At 40.4% G+C, this 20,848-nt stretch overlaps 1 protein-coding gene across 2 annotated transcripts; it reads left to right on the top strand.

Moving 5' to 3' along the window:
* The first annotated feature begins 685 nt into the window (after window positions 1-685).
* Window positions 686-19,886, top strand: plekhm2 (pleckstrin homology domain containing, family M (with RUN domain) member 2). 2 transcript variants are annotated; one of them, XM_037771432.1, is made up of 20 exons: window positions 686-1,279; window positions 4,196-4,302; window positions 4,633-4,742; window positions 4,983-5,082; window positions 5,228-5,315; window positions 5,410-5,584; window positions 6,661-6,720; window positions 7,984-8,272; window positions 9,077-9,844; window positions 9,929-9,998; window positions 11,244-11,334; window positions 11,653-11,717; window positions 11,937-12,025; window positions 12,188-12,320; window positions 12,948-13,138; window positions 13,260-13,325; window positions 13,445-13,604; window positions 14,688-14,867; window positions 15,950-16,066; window positions 16,251-19,886. In XM_037771432.1, exons 1-20 carry the CDS (start codon window positions 1,220-1,222, stop codon window positions 16,386-16,388), a joined length of 3,057 nt encoding a protein of 1,018 aa, XP_037627360.1. In that variant the 5' UTR covers window positions 686-1,219; the 3' UTR covers window positions 16,389-19,886. The 2 variants fall into 2 exon arrangements, with proteins under 2 accessions (XP_037627360.1, XP_037627361.1); XM_037771433.1 differs by lacking the exon at window positions 6,661-6,720.
* The last annotated feature ends 962 nt before the right edge of the window (window positions 19,887-20,848 follow it).

Here is a 20,848-nt window from a genome sequence, read left to right as displayed (position 1 = left end):
AACAGACACTTACTTTTTTAAGGATTTAAAGATATCTTAATTATGAATTATTTTTAATGTATTTCTTGTTGAGTAGTACAATCAAAGTTATATCTTATTTGTTACAAATTTAAGGGACTAAAATTACATTCAATTTGTTAATTTTTCCTAGGAAGAATGACGTGGATATTTAAAATGACAATTGTGGATAGGAAAAATGTCATTGTGAATATCTGAAATGTTCTTTTGCACTATATCCAATCTAGCTATTAAATGTTAAAGATAAAATAAGATATTCCTATATTTTTACTTCGGTGTTGAGTAGTACAATCAAAGTTGTAGATATCTTGAAATAACATTTCTACTAGTAAGAATGTTATTGTGGATATATTTTATTACCATTATTTGACTAAGAGAGTAAACCAATTACAAAACGCAATTTATTTATGATGAAAAAAATTCTATTATATTATATATTATTTATTATAATTGTATTATTTACAAGTTAAAACATGGAGTCTTGCACGCGCCGAATTGAAGAGTAAATTCTGATTATTTAAAATCAAGTCATATTTTATGATGTTTTATGTTTTTTGCACAAAGTTGAGCAAATATAACTTTTAATAGTGATATTTATGAATGAGGTTCAGCCCCTATAGTCTCCCCACGCGCTGGCTAGTGGTGACGTAATGCACTGACAGTTGGAGTCCACAGTTAGGTCAGTAGCACAAGAAGTACCCGTAGCATCTGTGACTTTGATGTTAATTAACTTACTTATAGAGGCTAATGCGGGAAAAGATAACTCAAAGTAGTTCACAAGAGCTAACCACAAAGACCAAACGGAGAGTATGATAACCACAAATGCTGCTAAAAGTTATAGTCTTGACTCTAAAAACTTGCTAGCCACCCCCACCCGGAGGCTAGCGTCAAAGTGGCTAAATTAGCAGCTAACGCGGAGCTAGGCTAACATTACTTGTTGGCTAACCGGAGCCGTTGACAGACGTTGACCTCTCACCGCGGGTTGTTTTAGCATTAATATGATGGTTGTTAATTAGCGGTTGTTGTCTAATTGATTGTGAAAGCAGCCAAAGCTGTGTGTGTTAGTTTGGCAGCAGTGGAGGCAGAAAGATAATGTTATTTAGCTAAGCTAAGCTAAGCTAAGGCGGCATTAGCATTAGCATAACAAGAGCTCTTTGGGAGTCAGCTGACAGCCTGCTGAAAGCTGCCAAACACACCAGTGATGGATCAACTGAAAGTAAAGGATCGCATCTTGGAAAACATCTCCCTGTCTGTTAAGAAGGTAAGCTCCGTCTGGTTGATCAGCACACTTACAAATAATAAAATGTTATTTTCACATGAATGACTGTAACATTAGGTCATCTTTTGTCTGCCAAAGAGGGCAACTTTCAAGTCGGTGTGGGACATTATCAGCTCGCTGTCATGGGAGGGCCTGTTCCTCATTGTAGACTATTCCCTACAATTTATCAATCCACCTTTATTGTTGTCATGTTGTTGTTTTTAGTTTCTCTCTTTGACCTCTTGGGGGAACAGTAGTGGCATCAAGCAAGCCCCTGTGTTTTGCTCACTGCGGCATGTGTTGTAAACACATCTGCAAGCAACTGTATTAAGAGACACATATTTGCAACATAACTTAGCCACAATAGCCAGTAAATCGACATATTTTGTGTCTAGCTATGCCTGTCTGTTGTTGTGAAACTTCCTTTCTCATAACCAGACAGACAGCTTTGCATCTTCCTCCTGCATGCTTGTACATTCACTTTAGAAAACTGTGTGTATTTTAGTTTTTTATTTTGCATGGGCTTCCTCATGAGACAAGATAATATAAGATGAACCTTTATTAATCAACGGAGGGAAATTCAGGTGTCAAAGCATCAACATCAGCAACAGAGTGAAACACAGGAGAGGTAAAGGTATACAAAAATTATAAAAACAATAAGCAGAGATATAAAAGATACAGAGTGAATGGGTGAACATAGTGTGTACAGTCCATCAATAAATAAATGTAGTATGTACAATAAATAAATGTAATATGTACATATGTGCAGTCTATAAAGTGGTATATAGGATGTATAGTGTAAAGTAAGTGTAAAGTGCGCCAGTGGTTAGAGTCCAAGATGGTTGCAGATAGTGCATGTTAAAAGTTCTCAAAGTCCTCATAGTTCTCATATGGGGGTCAGCCTTCATCTGTCTCTGTCTCAGTAATTTCCCATTTCTAGTTCACCAGTGTTTAATGCAATGAGCCCAGTATTGTGTCTTGCATCCTTAATCCACATTTGTCTAATACATTTTAGTCCAATTACCCCGTTTATCTCCCTGTAAAGACTTCATAAAGGACCGTGAATGGTATGCCTCAAGTTTCCAAGAAAGTGCACAGTGTTTACCTGAAACAAACATTGCTTGGTCATGTGTGGAAAGATAGTCACACAGGATAAAATTCCTCTTTCTTTGGGACGCAATCCTCAAAGCTACTCCAACCTACACTTAGGTTGGTCATGCCTCAAGGTTTCAATACTTCTGTAGGTCAATGCAGGACAGTGGACCACAAGGAAACACACTCGGCATCATCTGCTTGAACAAACTGTACCTTTCAGTAGAGCTGCCTGCATCTAACATTGTGCTTTGTATTTGTCAGTAGAAATAAGACGCATACAATGTAGTGCGTTCAGAGTTTTTTGTTGCTTTTGCTCTGTACGCCAGCACATTGGATCTGAAATGAAAATGTCTATAAGGGTAAAAGTGGCACCTTTGATCATACATCTACACCAGATGTGCAATGTAGGAATTGTAGCCCTTTTAATACATAGTCCCCTAATTTGAGGGGATCAAATGTACTTGGCTGCATATCCTTTACATCCGTATCCTATCCTATCCCATCTTCTCTGGCGATGCTCTGCCAGACCTGTGCTGCAGCCAGCTCACTCACTGCTGCTTGCCTTCAGCTTGGTCTTCAGCAGTAAAATTGCAATACAAGGAGTACCTGCACACTGGAGTCACAACAGTAAAACCCATACTTAGTAGGATTTAGGTCAGGAACATTCCACTGTTGGCACTAAATTCTTTGGTTGCTTGACTTTGTGTTGCAGTGACTGTAGGATCATTGTCCTGCTGCACTGTCCTAAACCTTGGATCATGTAGAAAAAGAGCTCAAAGGCTTCCTACACAGTATGGAAAAGTATGGAATTTTGATTTGAGTAATTTCCAGGTCTGGATAAGTATGGAAAAAAGAAAAGAGAGTAAGGAAAAACCTTTTTTTCCCAGACTGTTGACCCTAATCTGTTTTCTAAAATATAAAATTTCTAAAAAATATATTGATTACACAAAAAGGGGACAGTTTTTCATGGCGTTTGGACCACTGTGTGAGAGAGCGCATGCCAAAGCGAGCTTGAGCAAAATGGGAAAATGCAAGTTTTCCAAGGGCTGGCTTGACAATCCCAAATACAAAGCCTGGTTGGTTAACAATTCCAAATGTCCAAATGGGATAAGAAAGCTGGATTCAAACTTTGTGTGGAATTTTGTCACACCATCCTCCCTGTGTCACCAAGTCACAAAGTCAAATATAGTCTATAAAATCTACCAAGAAAACTGGAAATTTGAGTCTGGAAAAGTATGGAATCTGAAATGGAAAATGTGTTGGAAGCCTGGCTAAAATTCCTACAGTGTTCCCCCCATATTAATGTGAAAACCATTAAGCACGCTTAATGAACAGTGTCTGCTCATACTGTAGTCACTGTTCTATTTCAAATCCAGTGTGCATGAGTACAAAGAGCCAAAACAAAGAAAGAACTTGATCATCAGGTTAGAAATTCAAATTCAAAGTCAAAGAACTTCATTGTTTTGCTTATTTGCATGAAAGCAATTTCTTGGAGAGCGATTCAACAGTCGTTGATAAGGGACTAGTAGAGGTAACGTACCTGGTTACCTCCAAAGTTTTTAAACAGCTGGTTTCAGGTATATATAGTATAAATAATAAAAACATTCCTCTCCAGATCCATGCACCCAAGCCTGACAGTCCTATAGAATCCAACCTAACTGTTTAGAAAATAAATAGATATAACTTTAGAGGTCTGTCCTTTGTGATAATTTTTCAAATACAATCAGTTCTTGACAAATAGTTGTAACTTTGTAACTGGAATTGGAGTTAAAATTTCCCTCTCCCCAGCAAAATAAACAGCAGAGAAACCTTGTTTCTTTACAGCTGCAGAGTTACTTTGCGGCCTGTGAAGATGAGACTCCGGCTATCCGAAATCACGACCGGGTCCTTCAGCGCCTCTGTGAACACCTTGACCACGCTCTGCTGTATGGGTAAGAGGCTTACTGCAAGTAAATTGCACACTAGAAAGAGGAAAGGTGCATAGAGCAAATAGTAATCTGGTTTGTTTTTATTTGTCTTGCAAAAAAATCCTGTTATAAATCCTATTTTTATTATATTTTCTGCATGTCCCTCCATGTTAACTGTCACAATTTTGTCAGCTTTGACACTCACGCTACAAATAATTGATCTAGGTGTAGATACATCACAGTATATTACTGTTGCATTTCTTTGAAAATGCAGTTTTCGTGTGATCACGCTACTCCCCTTGCCCCCTTTTGGCCTAATGCATGTGATACTATTGACTGTTTTGTACATTACAGCCTGCAGGACATCTCTTCGGGCTACTGGGTCCTGGTCCTTCACTTCACCAGGAGAGAGGCCGTCCGCCAGATAGACGAGCTTCAGCACATAGCAACCAACCTTGGTCGAAGTGAGTAATCAAAATGTAATAGTCGATACCAGTGAAGTTCCTGGATTCTTGATACCAATTCGATACCACGGTAAAATACAAATGTAAAACAATAAATCCCATGTACTTCAACATACACAATCCCGACAGGACAATGTTATTATCAAGCCCTGATGGTACCTACAGTCTGTATCTAGAATTTTGGGGTATGGCGTCATTCAGTGGGTTATATGTCTACAAACTCTTCTCTTTTCTGTGTAGGCCGTGCTTGGTTATACCTCGCATTGAGTGAGAGCTCTTTAGAGAGCTATCTACGCCTCTTCCAGGAGAACCAAGGATTATTACAGAAGTATTATTTCAAGTAAGTCATCCATCCAATTCACACATTGATGCTATGTAACAAGTGGAAGTTATAATGCATTTCAGGAATTACTTTCTATGTTTTTTTTAGGACAAATTGATACACTCAAGTATTTATGAAGCTAACTGATTTTCTTCTCTGCTAGGAACGCACTGGTCTGCAGTCATGACCACCTCACGCTCTTCCTCACGCTGGTGTCTGGCCTTGAGTTCATCCGCTTTGATCTGGAGCTGGTTAGCATATATTTCATGATAATATCAATAGAAATGCTGCTCCTAAATGTTAGCAGCATGTATGTAATGTTTCTGTTGGGTCCTGCTGGTTCAGGATGCGCCCTATCTGGACGTGGCCCCCTACATGCCAGAATACTACAAACCCCACAACCTGCTGGACTTTGAGGAAAGGCTGCCCAGCTCAGACAGCTTGTCCCTGCACTCCTTCACCTCCCTCACCTCCACCAACCTGGAGTGGGACGACAGTGCCATAGCCCCCTCCAGTGAAGGTAAGCAGTAGGGCTGTTTAAACTCCCGATCAACGTTTTTTGGCGCCAATGCCAATCTGTGTTCTTTATTATTGTGTTATCTGCCGATACCCAAATATCAACAGTCTAATCTGATACGTATATTTACTTAAATGTTGATTAAATATTTATCTGACATTGAAATAACAGCTGTAGCCTTCTAAAGTTGGCACACCTTATTTTTTTGACATTTGTCAAAAGAGGAAGCTGCTAGCTGAATGTTCTGTACACTGATATTTACTGATAAGAGAGGAGAGATAACAGATTTGCTACAGTCAGAGGTTGACGAATCTTAGTATTTTATCAACTTGGAGTTCAATCACCAGTGCGGCCAAATAATTTTTCACATTCACAACCTAATTTTCACTCCCATGTGCAACCCACAGTGTAGAGCCGGCTGTAGTTAAGAAAAGCAGCGCGCTGCAACACTAGCAGGCTGAGGTGGACAAAACACAGTAGATTTAGACAGTTAGACTAATTGGTTTGATAATCATTTGGACCTCAGTATTGTTCCCCTTTGAATTAGCTCAATTATACATCTAGAGTCAGTTTTATATGTCTCTGTGTGCCTCTAATCTGGACACTATATGGACTCATCACAATGTGACTATTACTGAATGGCAGCATTTATTTTGGGTTTATGATTTCAGTCCACAAGTACACACTCATATGCTTTGGCACAAATGCATACAGTGATGTCAAGCTAATGGCATGTTGAAGCAGAAGTTGGATTGATCCTTGCAGACTCTTTGGTGACTCACGGATACCAAAGTGCATTTTATCAAATGGATGACTTGGCGTGCAGAGGCTCGTGATTAAAGAATGTTCTCATCGGGGTGATGCAGCGCTCACTGAATGTCTTTCCCAACACTCTCCACAAAGTACTGAGTCATTTTCCCTGTTTTAGTTTTAGTTCCCACTTTGTCTTATTCCCCCCCATCGATTCTGTTATTTCATATACCATATGTCATGTTATTTTTCTGTTTCTGTGCCATCTCTTCTCTCCTGTCTCCACTCCATCTCTCTCTAATGTTAAATGTTATCCTTCCTTTTTTTAGATTATGATTTCGGTGACATCTTCCCTGTGTTGCAGTCATTGCCAAGTGCAGACTGGGAAGGTGGGACATTGGTCAACCCCTCCCCTACCTGCCCATTCATATCCCTCCCTCCCTCCTATCTGGCATGGCCACCCCGCAGTTTGTGCTTAATGCATGCTGGGTACTCTAGCCAGTATTTAGACATGTTAATAATATGTAAAGTACAGCTAGCTGGTGCAAAAGACTGCTGATCTCAGGACATGAAACATGGGTAAAAGTGCTTCTATTTGTGGGAATGGATTAACAACAACAAAAATCTTCATACATTATAAGTTGACTGGTAAGTTTGTGAAGAAGCGCAGCTCTTTGGCTCACTGGGAACTCAGTGTTGGGTGGGAACGGTTATCTTCCATGTTCTGCATGTGTTACTCATCTGGGGAATGTTCCTCCGAATGCTTACTCTGCCTTATTATTTACCACTGCAAGATAAATGCCTGGTGTTCTGCCTGGTACTCACCCCGTCCAGTCTGTCTACATTACACCATGTTTGTCTGGCGTATTGTTGTTGTAATGTCTTCTCTTCCTGTATGAAATGTGGCACTGGCCTCGGTTCAGCTCAACTGTAGTGTGAGGTTTTATATCTTGCTTTCATAATCGTTGGAAGCCAAAATCATAATTGTAATTGAAATTTGATTAATTGCACAGCCCTATTACTTTGTATTACTACAGCATCAGTTTGTAGTAAGCTTTTGAAGTTTTGATGACACATAACTTTATAAAAGTAATCAGTTAAGTGGAAACAGCATCAGAGAAATTGGGGGATTTGTTTTAAATGTGATCAGAGGGTCTGGTTTGGTCTATGCCATATAGCTTGGTCAGTCCATTCATGCTAATTCCTGCAAATTATATTATTAGATATTTGTATGACCCATCTCTAGCTGCAGAAGTAATGCTTGACCTAGGCCTGTGCCACTGCAAAGAAAGCTGCTGCCCGGCTGTGTGCCTACTTGATGTCTTACGCATTGTGTTTTGTGCCTCTCTGACCCTGCTGAAGAACTACAAAGGACACTGTAGCTTCTAACATTTGTTTGTGTGCGTTGCTGATGAAGAAATACACAAAGTTTTTGTGAAATTGTCTCGCTGGTTACCTCTCCATTGGTGATGAAAACATACAAAAACAACAGCAAACAACTCTATCTAACTATAAATGACTTTCTATGGTAAAACCTTTTGATGTATTATTCCTCTTACTGGCGAGACAGTGCCAAAAATGCTGTGTATTTCTTATACATATATAAAAGTGTGACTGCTTCTTTAACTCTTGTGTGTTTCTTTTCATGTTAGAGGGTGACCTTACCGACCAGGCCAGCTGCCCACGGTCCAGTGGCTCTGATCCCCAGACAGTCATCAGCGACACGTTGGTCCTTTCTACCAGCACCGTCAAGGTGAAGGTAGCATCTCTTCTCGCTCCACACAGCCCCACCTTCAGACACAACCCCTTCAACGAGGACTCGGACACTAACACCACCAGCACCTCAGCCGACGTCACGCCAGTTCATGTGGCCAGCCGCCACAACTCCGTCACCGCTGCAGAGGAGATGGAGAGCACCAACAATGAGCTGGAGGTCATCAGGTACAGCTTTAGTTTCTGGCTTGTAGACTCATATTCTGTCTGCACAGTTAAGGTCTTTGCACACCAAGTAGGTATATTATGTTTGCGTTTTTTTTAATCCTTCATCTGATAAAAATTGTTATGCACAGAAACCTTGCACACTCCATTGCGTTTTTTATGCCTCCGCGCCGGAGATAGCTGCGGTTGGAAGCATTATGTTTTTGGATTCTTTCGTTCGTTCTTTCCCACGTGACTGCGTCATCGGCAGTCCTCAGGGTTCCCCACACACAACAGGAGATCCGATCGTAAATATTGAACATGTTTAATATTGGCGACGTGAAATCGGTGCGGCCAGGATGGACTTCCGAGCTGATCGGGGGATGTAAAAAACACTTTTAACGTACCTCACGCCACAGGAATATCTGGCAAGATAATCTTTAGAACCATCAAAAAATCAGGGCTTTGCTGACGATTGTTCGGAGCGAGAAATCGCACCCAAAATCAGCTTGATTCTCATGTAGTGTGTACCCGGCATTATCAGATGCCATATTTTGGATGATGAGGTTTGTATTTACGGTGGCTCTGAGTGGTCAAACAACTCTGACAGAATCGAAAAATCTCAGAAAATGTAACCTGTTTTGAAAACTTTAATGACAGACCAATGTTTCGAATTCCATATGTAAACGTGATTGACACAATGTGAGGTTGTATTTATTATTAAACGTGCATCAATTTTGGATGAAGAATACGGACTTGGTGTGCAACGGTCTTAAATCTAATTGTAATAAAACGGAGGAACCACAACTAACCACTCTGGTCTTCCAGGATGGCCAGACGAAGGAAACCAGCCAAGAAGCGTCGAGGGAAGGGCTCCACAGATTCTATCAGCAGCATCCATAACTCCATGTCCTCTGAGCACATAGAAATGGACAACAGCCACCTGGCCTCAGAGGATGTGGTATCATTAAACGGCACGGTAATTCAGCTGGATGCCGAGGCGGAGCTGAGGAGAAGCAGGGTGGGATCAGAGGTTGTGGAGGAAGGAGGTGAGGACGAAGTAGAAGGGCTCCTACGGCTCCCAGAGATGAGGGACACCTCCATGGACACCGTGGGCCAACCCCTCCGTGATGTCATGGACCGGCTCAACGGGGCTCTAGATGGGGAGGAGGTCTGGGAGCACCGAAAGGAGAAAAGCAGTGAAGGCTGTGACCGGGGCCCTGAGCCTCCTGCCCAGCAGCCCTTTCGGGAGGATTCAGAGGGCAAGCCACCTGACCCAGCTCCCGGAGAGTCGTCTCTCTCCCCTCTGGTCTCAAGCCACAACTTCCTGCAGGCCTCTCCTGCGTCTGCAGAAGTACGCTGCTTTACCCCCGACAGTCCAGACTCTACTCCCACGGGTGGTGGCCACTATGACTCTACAGAGCATAGCCAATCACAGACTATTTCAGGTGGCCTTGAAGATGAAGGCGAGGCAAAAGCGTCAGCTGGACAGGAGCCCGAGATGAAGACCAGGGAGGAAGAAACAGATGAAGGCGAGGAAACCAACAAGGATGCGTTTACTGAGGAAACAGAAAATTCTCATCCTGCAGAGTTTAAGTAAGGAGTTTCTACAAAATGAGTTGTTTGTTGTTATAATGTTGTTTAAAGTGTGTCTAATGTTCTTCGTGATTCATATTTCAGGGTGGACAACAATCACCATCTTCTTCTCATGATTCATGTGTTCAGAGAGAACGAGGAGCAGCTCTTCAAGGTGAAGACACAGTGACTCATTGTGCTTTTATTTATTTTGAAAGAAGTTACTTTCTTTGGAGAAAATGTGAACGTATTTGTTTAATGGCTCAACTGTAACATTAACAATCAAATAATAAAAATTAGAGAAGTAAGGAAACACAGTGACGTCATGGTTGTTTACCAAGCCCACCTGAAAGTAAATTAATGTCATGATTGTCTTGAAAGGAGTCTTTAAAGGAATAGTTTGGGTGTTTTGAAGTGGGATTGTATGAGGTACTTACCCATAATCAGTGTATTACCTACAGTAGATGACGGTCGGCAGGCAATGTACTGCTGTGGACGGGGCAGCAAAATGTAATTTAGACACCTAAAAGAAAGGCGCATCTAAAAGAATCAATATCAGTTTAAGTGTACGCTATATTTAGGATATTTTCACCGCTTTACCTTGCCGTGAAACAGCTATACAGTCTATGTTTTCGACTGAGAACTGAAGCCTTTATCTATGCTCTTGCCAAAGCAACCAGACTCCATTGGAAATTATAGTAGTTTTACTTCGCAGAAATCAGGGGTTGCTGGCAATGGTAGACCAGCATCTCCTGTGTTTTGTGAGGTAAAATTACATGTTTTTTCAATGGAGTCTGGTTGTTTTGGTGAAAGCATAGATGGATACAACGGCTTCAGTTCCCTGTCTGAAAGGGCTGTCTGACAACAAGGTAGAGCAGTGAAAATATTCTAATATATTATATATTCCACAACAGTACATTGCTTTGCTTCCGTGCGGTAACTCCTGGCTGTTTTTCCAAACTGGTGGTGTGCCGACCGTCATCTACTGTAGGTAATACACTGTGTATGGGTAAGTACCTCATACAACCCCACTTCAAAACACCCAAACTATCCCTTTAAGCCAGTTTTGGTATTGTTTACTTCATACTTGTTTTGACATGGCAGAAGTGGTTTGGAGACCGTTATTCAGTGGAAATGTTGCAAGGCTCAGTTTGCCAATTGCCTTTTTAACCTTTTTTTACTCAGGCTATAGTAATTTATCTGTTCGGTCTTTGCACCACACTTTGCAAACAAAATAGATGCAGTTTTATTACAAATCACAATAGCTTCTAAAAACATTTCAAGTATCAAGTGAATAAAGCAACATTTGTGCTATGCTGCTATCCAGTTGCCAGAACCCATCACTAGTGAACAGAGCAGTTTGAGACAGTGGAATATGGAGGTTGTTGACACTTGACTTGATATATCTTTGTGTTTTCAGATGGTGAGAATGAGCACAGGCCACATGGAGGGCGACCTGCAGCCCCTCTACCTGCTGCTGACTGACTGTTACATCTACCTGCTTAGAAAGGGTAAGTGGCTAAAAACACAGCTTGTATTGACTTTATTTACACATGGTAAACAGGCATTGATCTCGTAATTTCTTTATAATTAGGGAAAACAATTTTGACCATGACTTTGTAAACCAATAGTGTCTACTAGCAACCCTGAGAGTTTATTTTTCTGACACATCCCTGCAGATCTGACAGTTTCTACCATAGTAATGTTCCCATGAGATGTTCTAGGAAGTAGAGAATACATTTAAATGAGGTTATTCTGTAGGCAGAAAATACTCTACATTAACATGTGCTCACTGCATGTCTTGGTTTTACGTTCGCTTTCCTCCACAGGTGCAGCAGAGAAGCCCTACACAGTTGAAGATGCTGTTTCTTATAATGAGATAGACTATCTGTCGGTAAGTGTCCTGCATAACAGGGTTTGTCATTTTCTCTCATTTGTCCGACGCTCGGGCCGCTCTTATTTGACATACACATGTTTCTACAAACCCTTTCATGTTGTCTTCTTACGGTCATCTTAAGGTGTGTTCAGACCAAATGCAAAGCAGATATTCGCCTCGCACGAATATGTCCGCTGGAGTGTCTGATAAATTATTTGTAATACTGTTTTCCATTAGGTGGGCCTCGACCAACAGACAGTGATGGTGGTTTGCACCAACAGACGAAGAAAATTCCTGTTGGACACAGCTGATGCCTCTCTGACTCAGTGAGTGTACCTGTATATCTCTGTACAGCCGTCCTTGTGTCCCTGTGCAAAGAGCCAGCATGCACAACTACTCATCTGCGGTCATATGTGAGCCATACAGGACACATTATCACAGTTAGTCCCTCCTCTGACCTTGTCCAATCCATCCTTCTTCACTTACAGGTGGTTTTTGTCTGTTCTCAAGTCATCCATGGTGAAGGGTTGTCGAGAGCCTCCTTACCCGTCTGTGCTGACTGATGCCACCATGGAAAAACTGTCTCTCACTAAGTTTGTCTCGCAGGAATCTCACTGTGAGGTACAGACACATTGAACTTCACATATACTGTTTTAGCTCTTCATTACAGGTCTGGTCTGAACAGAGAGAAAGCTGACATACATGTAACTCATCAACCATTAATCATAAGACAAAATTACAAAGTCTTGTCTTAACCAGGACATTAAAGGAACACTTTTTAAATAACATACTTTTTAATCTTTGAGCTTGGGGGCAGGGTAGCAAGTATTTTCAAGTCAAATGGCTCAAGTCCAAGTGAAGTTAGGAGCCACTGGTGTTAAAGTCCAAGTAGAGTTGCAAGTCTTTTTTGACTTTGTCAAGTCTAAAGTCATCAAATTAGTGACTTAAGTCCACACCTCGCATTATTACCGTGTTGCCACCGGGTTATTACCGTGTTGCCACTGCGTTAACTTTGACAGCCCTAATTTATGGAGTAAAACACAAGAGTCACGTAAATAGTAATAGAGCATTTAATTGATTAATAACAAATTGTACAGTAAAAATAGGCATTAATAAATGTGTTTACAAATTCATTTATTAATCTATGAATAAACGGACAAAATTACAAAGTATTTCATTATTTTGACATTTTAAAAAATGAATTATGAAAAGAATTTACAAATGAAATATTATTCCATGTTCCTGCAGGTATATGAAGTGTCCATCCAACTGTATTCACTGGTCCACTGGGAGGATCCTATGGACATGACTTTGTCACCCCAGGGTGGCCCACCAATCCCTGGACAACCTTCCAGCACCAAGGAGGGGACTCTGCAGTTCCGGGCTGGATCCACCTACCTCGGCAAAGAGCTGTGGAAAAGCTGCTACCTCGTCCTCAGGTATGGGCAGGTCGTACACATCATCGCCCCTTTCAGCTGGTATCAATATGTCTTCGGGATGTCACGATACATAGGTAATATAGCATATGTTAATATAAATAGTTTTCCTCTTTTCTTGCAGCAAGGGGATTCTGTACCTGTATGCAGAGAGAACTGATGGGACACCTCTGCTGTCAGTCACTATGGGGTAAGATTCAACTGGCTGAAAGATTAACATTTTTGGGCCTTTACTGTTAAAAAGCAGTAAAAGAAACTCTAAGAAAATGGTGTTCACTGATATATTTTCATGCTCTTTGTGCCCGACAGAGGCGAGCACTGTGGAGGCTGCCGTCGCTCAAACAGCACAGAGCGCCCCCACGCCTTCCACGTCATCCTGACAGAGCGTCCTCCGCTGGAGCTCTGCGCCAACAATGAGCAGGACATGGCCGACTGGATGCTGCTGCTCTGCCAGTCCGTCTCCAAAGGGGTGAGGAGCTGTATATCACATACATCATGTGTTTAGAAAACACTTTTTACATTTCTAATAATACATGTATCTCAATATTTTAATAAAACGCAGGGGGACAATAATGGTTGTCACAAGTCTGTTCATTAGTACAGTCCATAATAAACATCTTCAAACTAAAATTATTCAACTGTATATGCTGTAAGACTAGATCAGTGGCATGTACTGTCAATATACTTTTACCTAAAAAAGAAACAATTCAAACATGCTTAATTAGAACAAAGCGAGCACTTGTTCTTGTGATAATAACTCGCAATGCACTCATTGTGATATCCCACACATTGTTGCATTTAATTTGAATTTAAAGGGTGGGTCCATTTATTTAAGTTTTTTTTTAGGTTTTTATATCATTCTGTAGCTTCCCTGTCGGAAAGGGCCGCCTGATGGCGAGGTGAAGCGGTGAAAATATTCTAAATATAGTGTACACTTAAACTGATATTGATTTTTTTTAGGTGGCGAAAATACTTTTTTCTGCTGCTTCCGTCCACAGCCACTTTACCTCGCTATCAGACAGCCCTTTCTGAGGGGGAACTGAAGCTGTTATATCTCTCTCTTCAAAGCCACCATTCACAAAAACAGTCATTTCAACTTGCAGACCACAGGAGTATACATACAACCCCACTTCAAAAAATCCAAACTAACCGTGTCAGTTATTTCCAAACTTCGGCTAAAGTTGACTCAGCTAGCATTCACATTATTCATAACCTTATTGATTAGCTTACTATGGTAACCTACCTGCTTTTTGCAACGGCTGATTTGCCATTTGAGGAAAACCGAAAAGAATGCAGATGGACCCGCCCTTTAAATGGGGAAACTCATCAGTCAAGTTGGATTGGCTTTCCTCACAGCTTCCAACCAGAAGGGACTGTGAGAAGTGAACTCTCCTTGACAAATAATCCCTGCAGGCATGCACTGTGCTGGCTGTACAGGACTTTGTTACAACAGCTGCTGATGTTCATAAAGTGCAAAAGGTATCCAGGTTGTCTCGTATACATTTCATTGTATATGCAAGGTATAATTAACTTTCAGCCTCTGTACCTGCAGGTCATCCCTCAGGGTGTGGCCCCCACTCCATGTATCCCATGTTGCCTGGTGATGACAGAGAGGAGGCTGCTAACTTGCCATCAGGACTGTCAGACCAGCTTCTTCCGTTCGCTGGGCAGCGCCGATATCTGTGATGTCATTGCTGTCAGTGTGGAGGCCGACAAGCAGTACTGTGTCATTGTGAGTGGCCCTCTGTTTAACTCCTCTTGGTGTTAGTGTTTTGTTTTTTTAGACTAATTACTTTATGTATTCATGTGTCGCACAGTTTTAATATATTAACTATGGAACTAAGCTATGTTATTGGGTTCTCCTAAATTTCAGGAATGGGCTTTTGCTCAGGGTATGCATGCTTATTACCATTAAAACATATATAATTTGTGATGTTTTACAAATTAAATTTAATGGGAAAACATCACAAATTAAGTTTTATGTTTCCAAAAAGAGGCCCAGCCCTCATCATGTGTGTGTATACCAAACAAACTTGACTAACTTAGTTGGGGTGTTAGTAGTGTTCTGCTAAAGGATTCAGGCATCTCCCCATCTTATGAGACCTAATGAGGTTAGGGTTTAATTAAAATCTAGTTAATTTTTGTCATGAAGTGCCTTCCACCAAAACATTTTCTGTTAATTAACAACCTCAAATGAGACTATGAGAACGGTATGGCATTACTGAACGGAGCTCATTCATTATTTACATTTTCAGATATATGGTTTCCTGATCCATAACTAACATGATGGCCACATAATGATGGGAGAGCAAGAGGAAATTAGGTTTATAGCATTAGCTCAATTTTTGTTTTACTCTTATGTATCTAAAGGTATAAACAATTAACAGACAGTACATTTTACAGTATATAAAAGTATATAATCTCATCATAATATAATAAACAGATTCTGCATTCACATGTAGAATCTGTAGGCAACGGGACAAGATTTTGTCCGATTAGTACTGACCAATCACGTTCGAGTAGTGAATGCATTCTGGGAACCCATCTGCTATCGTCTGAAAATGATTTAGGTTTTTATTGGATTAAAATTAGTTTGTAAACTGGCTACTTGTGAAACAATCCGGTCGGACACGTCGTCTCTGAACTCCAACTACAGTCTCGCATCCCAAGTTGCTAATCGGACTGTAAACAATGAGGTTTATGTCATCAGATCGATAGCCGATTGGTTCCGAGATTGACCAGTGTATAGCACTGGTATAGTTCTCTTGTGTTTAGGACCTTTAATGTAAGCCTTCCCACTTTCTCCCTCTGTAGGAGTTTGCGGCAGATCGGACCCATTTCCTTCCTCCGTGGGTGTTATACTTCAGCGGCTGTGAAGAGAGAGACCGACTGCTGGAGGTGTTAGACAACACATGGAAGGCCGTTTTCCAGGTGGGTAGATAGATGTAGTTATCAGTGGTTTTAGGGGGAAAAAAATCTGCACTATATATATATATATATAATACAGCAATATTCGCTGTCCCTAAAATATTAATTCAAGATCTTAAATCCAACAACTACTAGCACTGGCTGTCCCATCTGCCTGAACCCTCATGTATGTCCTCACTATACACAGGTTGACCTTCCTCACAAAGAAGTGTGGGATCCGTCCGTGCAGAAGCGTTGTGGTGAGGCCCTCGCCCTGATGAACAGCGCCTGGCAGAGGGCAGACAGTCTGGCCCGAGGCAGAGCCCAGCGGGAACCCTGGTGCTGACAGACACACAAACATGCACCCATACACTTAACCTGTGGGTAGCCACTGAGACAGACTGATAGTCAAACAGTCTGATATAGTTCCAGGATAGATGGATTTAACTCTGGCATACAGTCTGTGTGTCACTGTAAACTAATGAGTCCTAAGCTGAAAACCAGACGTGGTTATTGGTTGGTGATGCACCTCTGATACACTGATGATATGTTTCTATCTGAGAAACCTCCTGCAGAAGTAGCAATGCATGCGGCACATCCCATCGCAGCGATGCAACAGCAAGAATGTTCTCACTTGAAATGAAATGAAATGAACAAATATTACCAGTACGATACACCAGATTTGTATTTGATCCCAGTGATACATTACCATTATTCTTTCATTAGAGATTCTTAAGAAATAGCAGCAAATATATTGAATCAATGAAAAGTTTGGGGTCACATGATACTCTCCGTATGGAAAAAGCTCTGTAGGAAATGGCGATAGATAATTGCAGAACACACATACAGTAGTTGTGTTATCTTCAATACATTCAAATATATCCTGCTGAATAGAGTTTGAGAAATTCTGTTTCCACAAAGTAAACGTCAAATTCAAGCCTTGACTTTGAGATATAGACAGGACTGAAAATGATGAAACGTATTTAGTACATTGAGGAAGCTGAGTGGGGAGGAAGGATCCATTACCAGCAGCTTCCCTGCACAGTGAAATAAGAGAATTACTAATGTTTTCTTTCACAAAAAAAAAAAAATCTGATATATGTCAAGAAAGCCATATATGAAGGGGGCAGCTGATGCTCGTGTACAACGTGGAAAAGTTCACACTCCTTGCCTTGCACACACAGAAGTAACGCTCTCTGATCGCACAAGTCACACAACCGTGTGAAGATAAAAGTCACTCCTCGCTTAGTAACAGTTACTAGAGCATACATACATATATATAATGCTGTACAGTATCAACGCATAGTCACTGATGGTTGTGGAAGTGTCTGATATTCAGTTTTGGTTCGTATAAGGGCACACATACCTCTACACTGAATTATTGTCACATTGTACATTCGCTTGAGAGAATGAGGATCTCAATATGAAGAATATCTAACAGTTGCACTGTACATGACTTGCTCTCCCGCTCATGTCGTATATCTGAGATCTCGCTTACCAATTTCAACGTTTTCACTCAGATAAAAAAAAAAAAGAAATCAGGAAATGCAACAGACTTGCCTTTTATCTCCACTCTGTAGAGACGAGTGGAGGCCTCCATGCAGACTTGCACATTGTTTTTGCTGTTAGTCTTTTTTTTTTAATGCTACCAGTTTTGTGTTAATATCATTAACATTTGCTTTTGTATTTCCATTGTAGAGAAGTTGGGAACAATTGTTACTAAATTATTCAATTGATTAGTGATATTTTCTTTTGCTATTGACTTCTGTGTCTGCATTAGCAGATGTGCACTTCCCCTTTAGTGTGGGCAAGTATATGGAGTAAGAATTGACCCTTCCTAAGTCCCGTCAAACAGATTGGTTGCTGGCATATTTTTAAGATGACATAAATTATCGGAAAAGATCGAGGCTAACTTATCTTTGTTTATTGTATCTTTGTAAGGCTATGTGCCGCCCTGAAGTAACTTTTGGTGTTATTTATTTGGATATACATGACGTCTAGCATCCCAACGGGATAAGTTATCATTGTGAATATATCGCATACTGTAGTCCTTATCGTCGATCTAATACACACTACGGCACCCACCTAAACGGACCAGCGTCGCCATGTTTCTTTTTGTCAAGCTTGTCCGACCCAGTAACAGTAGCTAAGGGGGGGATGGGGATCGGTCAATTACAGTCTGTGTGAAGAATCTGTTACTAACTTTTATTTTGCACCAGTGGTTGGTGGTATCATACTGTACAGTAAGATCCGGCCACTCCACTAAATAAGGACATCCCTTTCTGCACTAGTCATTTAGTAAGACCATGTATGAGGTTTACAGAATCCTTAAATAGCCTTTCAACTTAGACCAAGTGTAGCTTCTGTTCTCTTTGCAGATTAATGCTTTTAAATAGTCTATAATATCATCCGATATTAAAGCTTTGCTAGGTGAAGGAATAAAACCATTTTTAGTTTCACTACAAATTCTAGTCAGTACATGTTAGTGCATGTGTTACAATCTGTCCTGAACATTAACACTGATTAGAGTACTGCTGCTCTGTCAATGACGGTGTGTAACTCCTCTCATTACAATGCAAAGACAATGTTGCCTTTTTGACAACCTTGACTGAACTGGATGACATGGCCAATTCATTTAAATATAAATGAAGCACTGTTTTTTTTCCTTTTTGTAGTTGCCTTACACTGAACAATTTGGCTGACTGCGTTAGAAATCTCAAACAATCATCTTAGCTTTATATTGTTGTTCTGGTTTCTTTATGAAAAGACGAGTCAGAATATGTGCTGTATGTCGGGCTGGGTATCCAACCTTGATACCAAGTACAGACATAAAAATGTCTGTATTGAATGTTGGCACAGAATGCTTGCTCATTGTCCTTTAATTAGATATTGCCTGATATTTGCTGTTAGAAATCAGGCAGGTTTGTGTAGAAAAATGTGATTATATGCGTATACTGAATAGGCACCAGTATCAAATAGCTTCAAATGATACCCAGCCCTGTACATATGTCACTTACTGTATGTATGTTTGTGTGTCTTTCTCAATCACTATTACTTTCATGTCAGCATTAATCAGTGCATTAAGCCTTTCTAAGTGCCACTTGGTCTCGTTCATCTTCCGCTCTTTTACAAAGAAATCTAATCTCAGGTGAAGAAGGTACGTCACATCCAAAACCTTAAAACTCACCGTGTGTTTTTTGTTTTTTTTAATCGCTGCTGTTTTGTCTAATTCAATATTTTTAAAATTCCTTTTTTCTGTTTTGGTTCAGTGCAGCATTATAAAGTTATTTTGCGCACGCAGACAAGGCTGCAAAGTAAGATTACATGTTGGAAAAGGTTTTATGTAAAAGTCCTTTTAATAATTCAGTGGGCTCTGAAATAGGATTAGTAAGTCGTGTAGTTAGAATCTTCTCCCCCAGTGGATTACTTAAGGACTTTTTGACCAGGGAGAGCACACTTGCAATAGTTGGACTTACTTGAAATGTTTGTTGGATTATCAATAAAGAATCAACTACATAGAGTTGCGGCCTATGAAGTGTATATAAAGAAAAGGTTAAAGTTTTGAATGTGGGACATTGCTGGCCAATGATGGACGACATCTTCTAAGTGATGCATTGTGAAAAAGGCGCTTTTTGATTTTGTTCATAAATGTATACTGCATGTAATATTTGTAAGCGGTTTTATTGAATTGTAAATAGAGCACTAATCAAATATAACATCCCGTACGCTCACACATAAAGACGTGCATGTCCAGAAGGTTTTACACTGTTCATAATGGTAATGAATGTACAAATAAACCTTTGTGATTGGACAGCGTAACTGAATAAACTGAAATGAAACCTTGGGTCCTGTGGTGATACATGTGTTATATGTACCAGTATTTCTGCTTTTAACATCTGCATTGTTTCTGTTATAGGTCCAGGGCTCTAGACTAACTTTTCCACTGGTAGCACTGGTGCTCCCAACTTTCTCAGTTGGTCGCACAAGCACATGATTTGGTCGCACCCTTTTTTTTGGGATACAGCATGGTATTAATCAATGACCTTGCATGCTAATAAATAGTTGTCTTAATTTACATACCCGAATGAAACATTGACAATGCCTCGAAACTTGATATTTGCAAAATATTTTAACTAACAAGTTTAGAGTTGCCTGCAACGGACGGACTACATTGCCTACAATAAAAACTAGTGATGGCGAGATGAAGCCTCACGAAGCTTTGAAGCTTTCCAGCAAATTGGTTCGGAAAAGGGTTCATTGCTCGAGGCTTCATTTGCACGAAACCACCTGGTGGTCAAAGAGTGTAAAACAGGCAGATATGATCTTAACCATGTGATAAGATAAGATAAGATATAAGATATTCCTTTATTAGTCCAGCAGTGGGGACATTTGCAGTGTACAGCAGCAAAGGGGATAGTGCAAAAAACAAGATGCATCAGCTAACACAGTAAAAAAAAAAAAAGAGCTAAACAAAGTGTAACAAAATATGAACCAAGTATAAAGATAGGAATTATAGTATATACAGTATTGACAATAAACAGACTATTAACAAAAGTGCACAAGTGGAAAATGATATTGCACAGTGAGAATTAAATGAAATCCACCTGAAAATATCAGGTTATTGTCAGTTTGTCCGTTTTTGGTGTGTAAGTGTAAGTGGTCTACTGGGAGCCGTGCTGGTTGTGGTCTACTGGGACCACAGATCTGTGATATACTGTATTTTGCGCCAGTAAAGGCTGTTGGGAATGACTATAAACAATGAAAAAAAATCGATTACCATGTAATCAATTTATATATATATCATAT

The sequence above is a fragment of the Sebastes umbrosus genome, chromosome 6 (genome assembly GCF_015220745.1).
Source record: "Sebastes umbrosus isolate fSebUmb1 chromosome 6, fSebUmb1.pri, whole genome shotgun sequence".
Taxonomy (NCBI): domain Eukaryota; kingdom Metazoa; phylum Chordata; class Actinopteri; order Perciformes; family Sebastidae; genus Sebastes; species Sebastes umbrosus.
Note: the sequence above shows the minus strand (reverse complement) of the source record. Positions and strands in the feature narration are given on the sequence as shown.

Coding starts and splice junctions, on each gene's coding strand:
- plekhm2 (XM_037771432.1), top strand. CDS start 1,220: ATGGATCAACTGAAAGTAAAGGATCGCATCTTGGAAAACATCTCCCTG. Junction 11,718..11,936: donor ATGAGATAGACTATCTGTCG/GTAAGTGTCCTG, acceptor GTTTTCCATTAG/GTGGGCCTCGACCAACAGAC. Junction 12,321..12,947: donor CGCAGGAATCTCACTGTGAG/GTACAGACACAT, acceptor ATGTTCCTGCAG/GTATATGAAGTGTCCATCCA.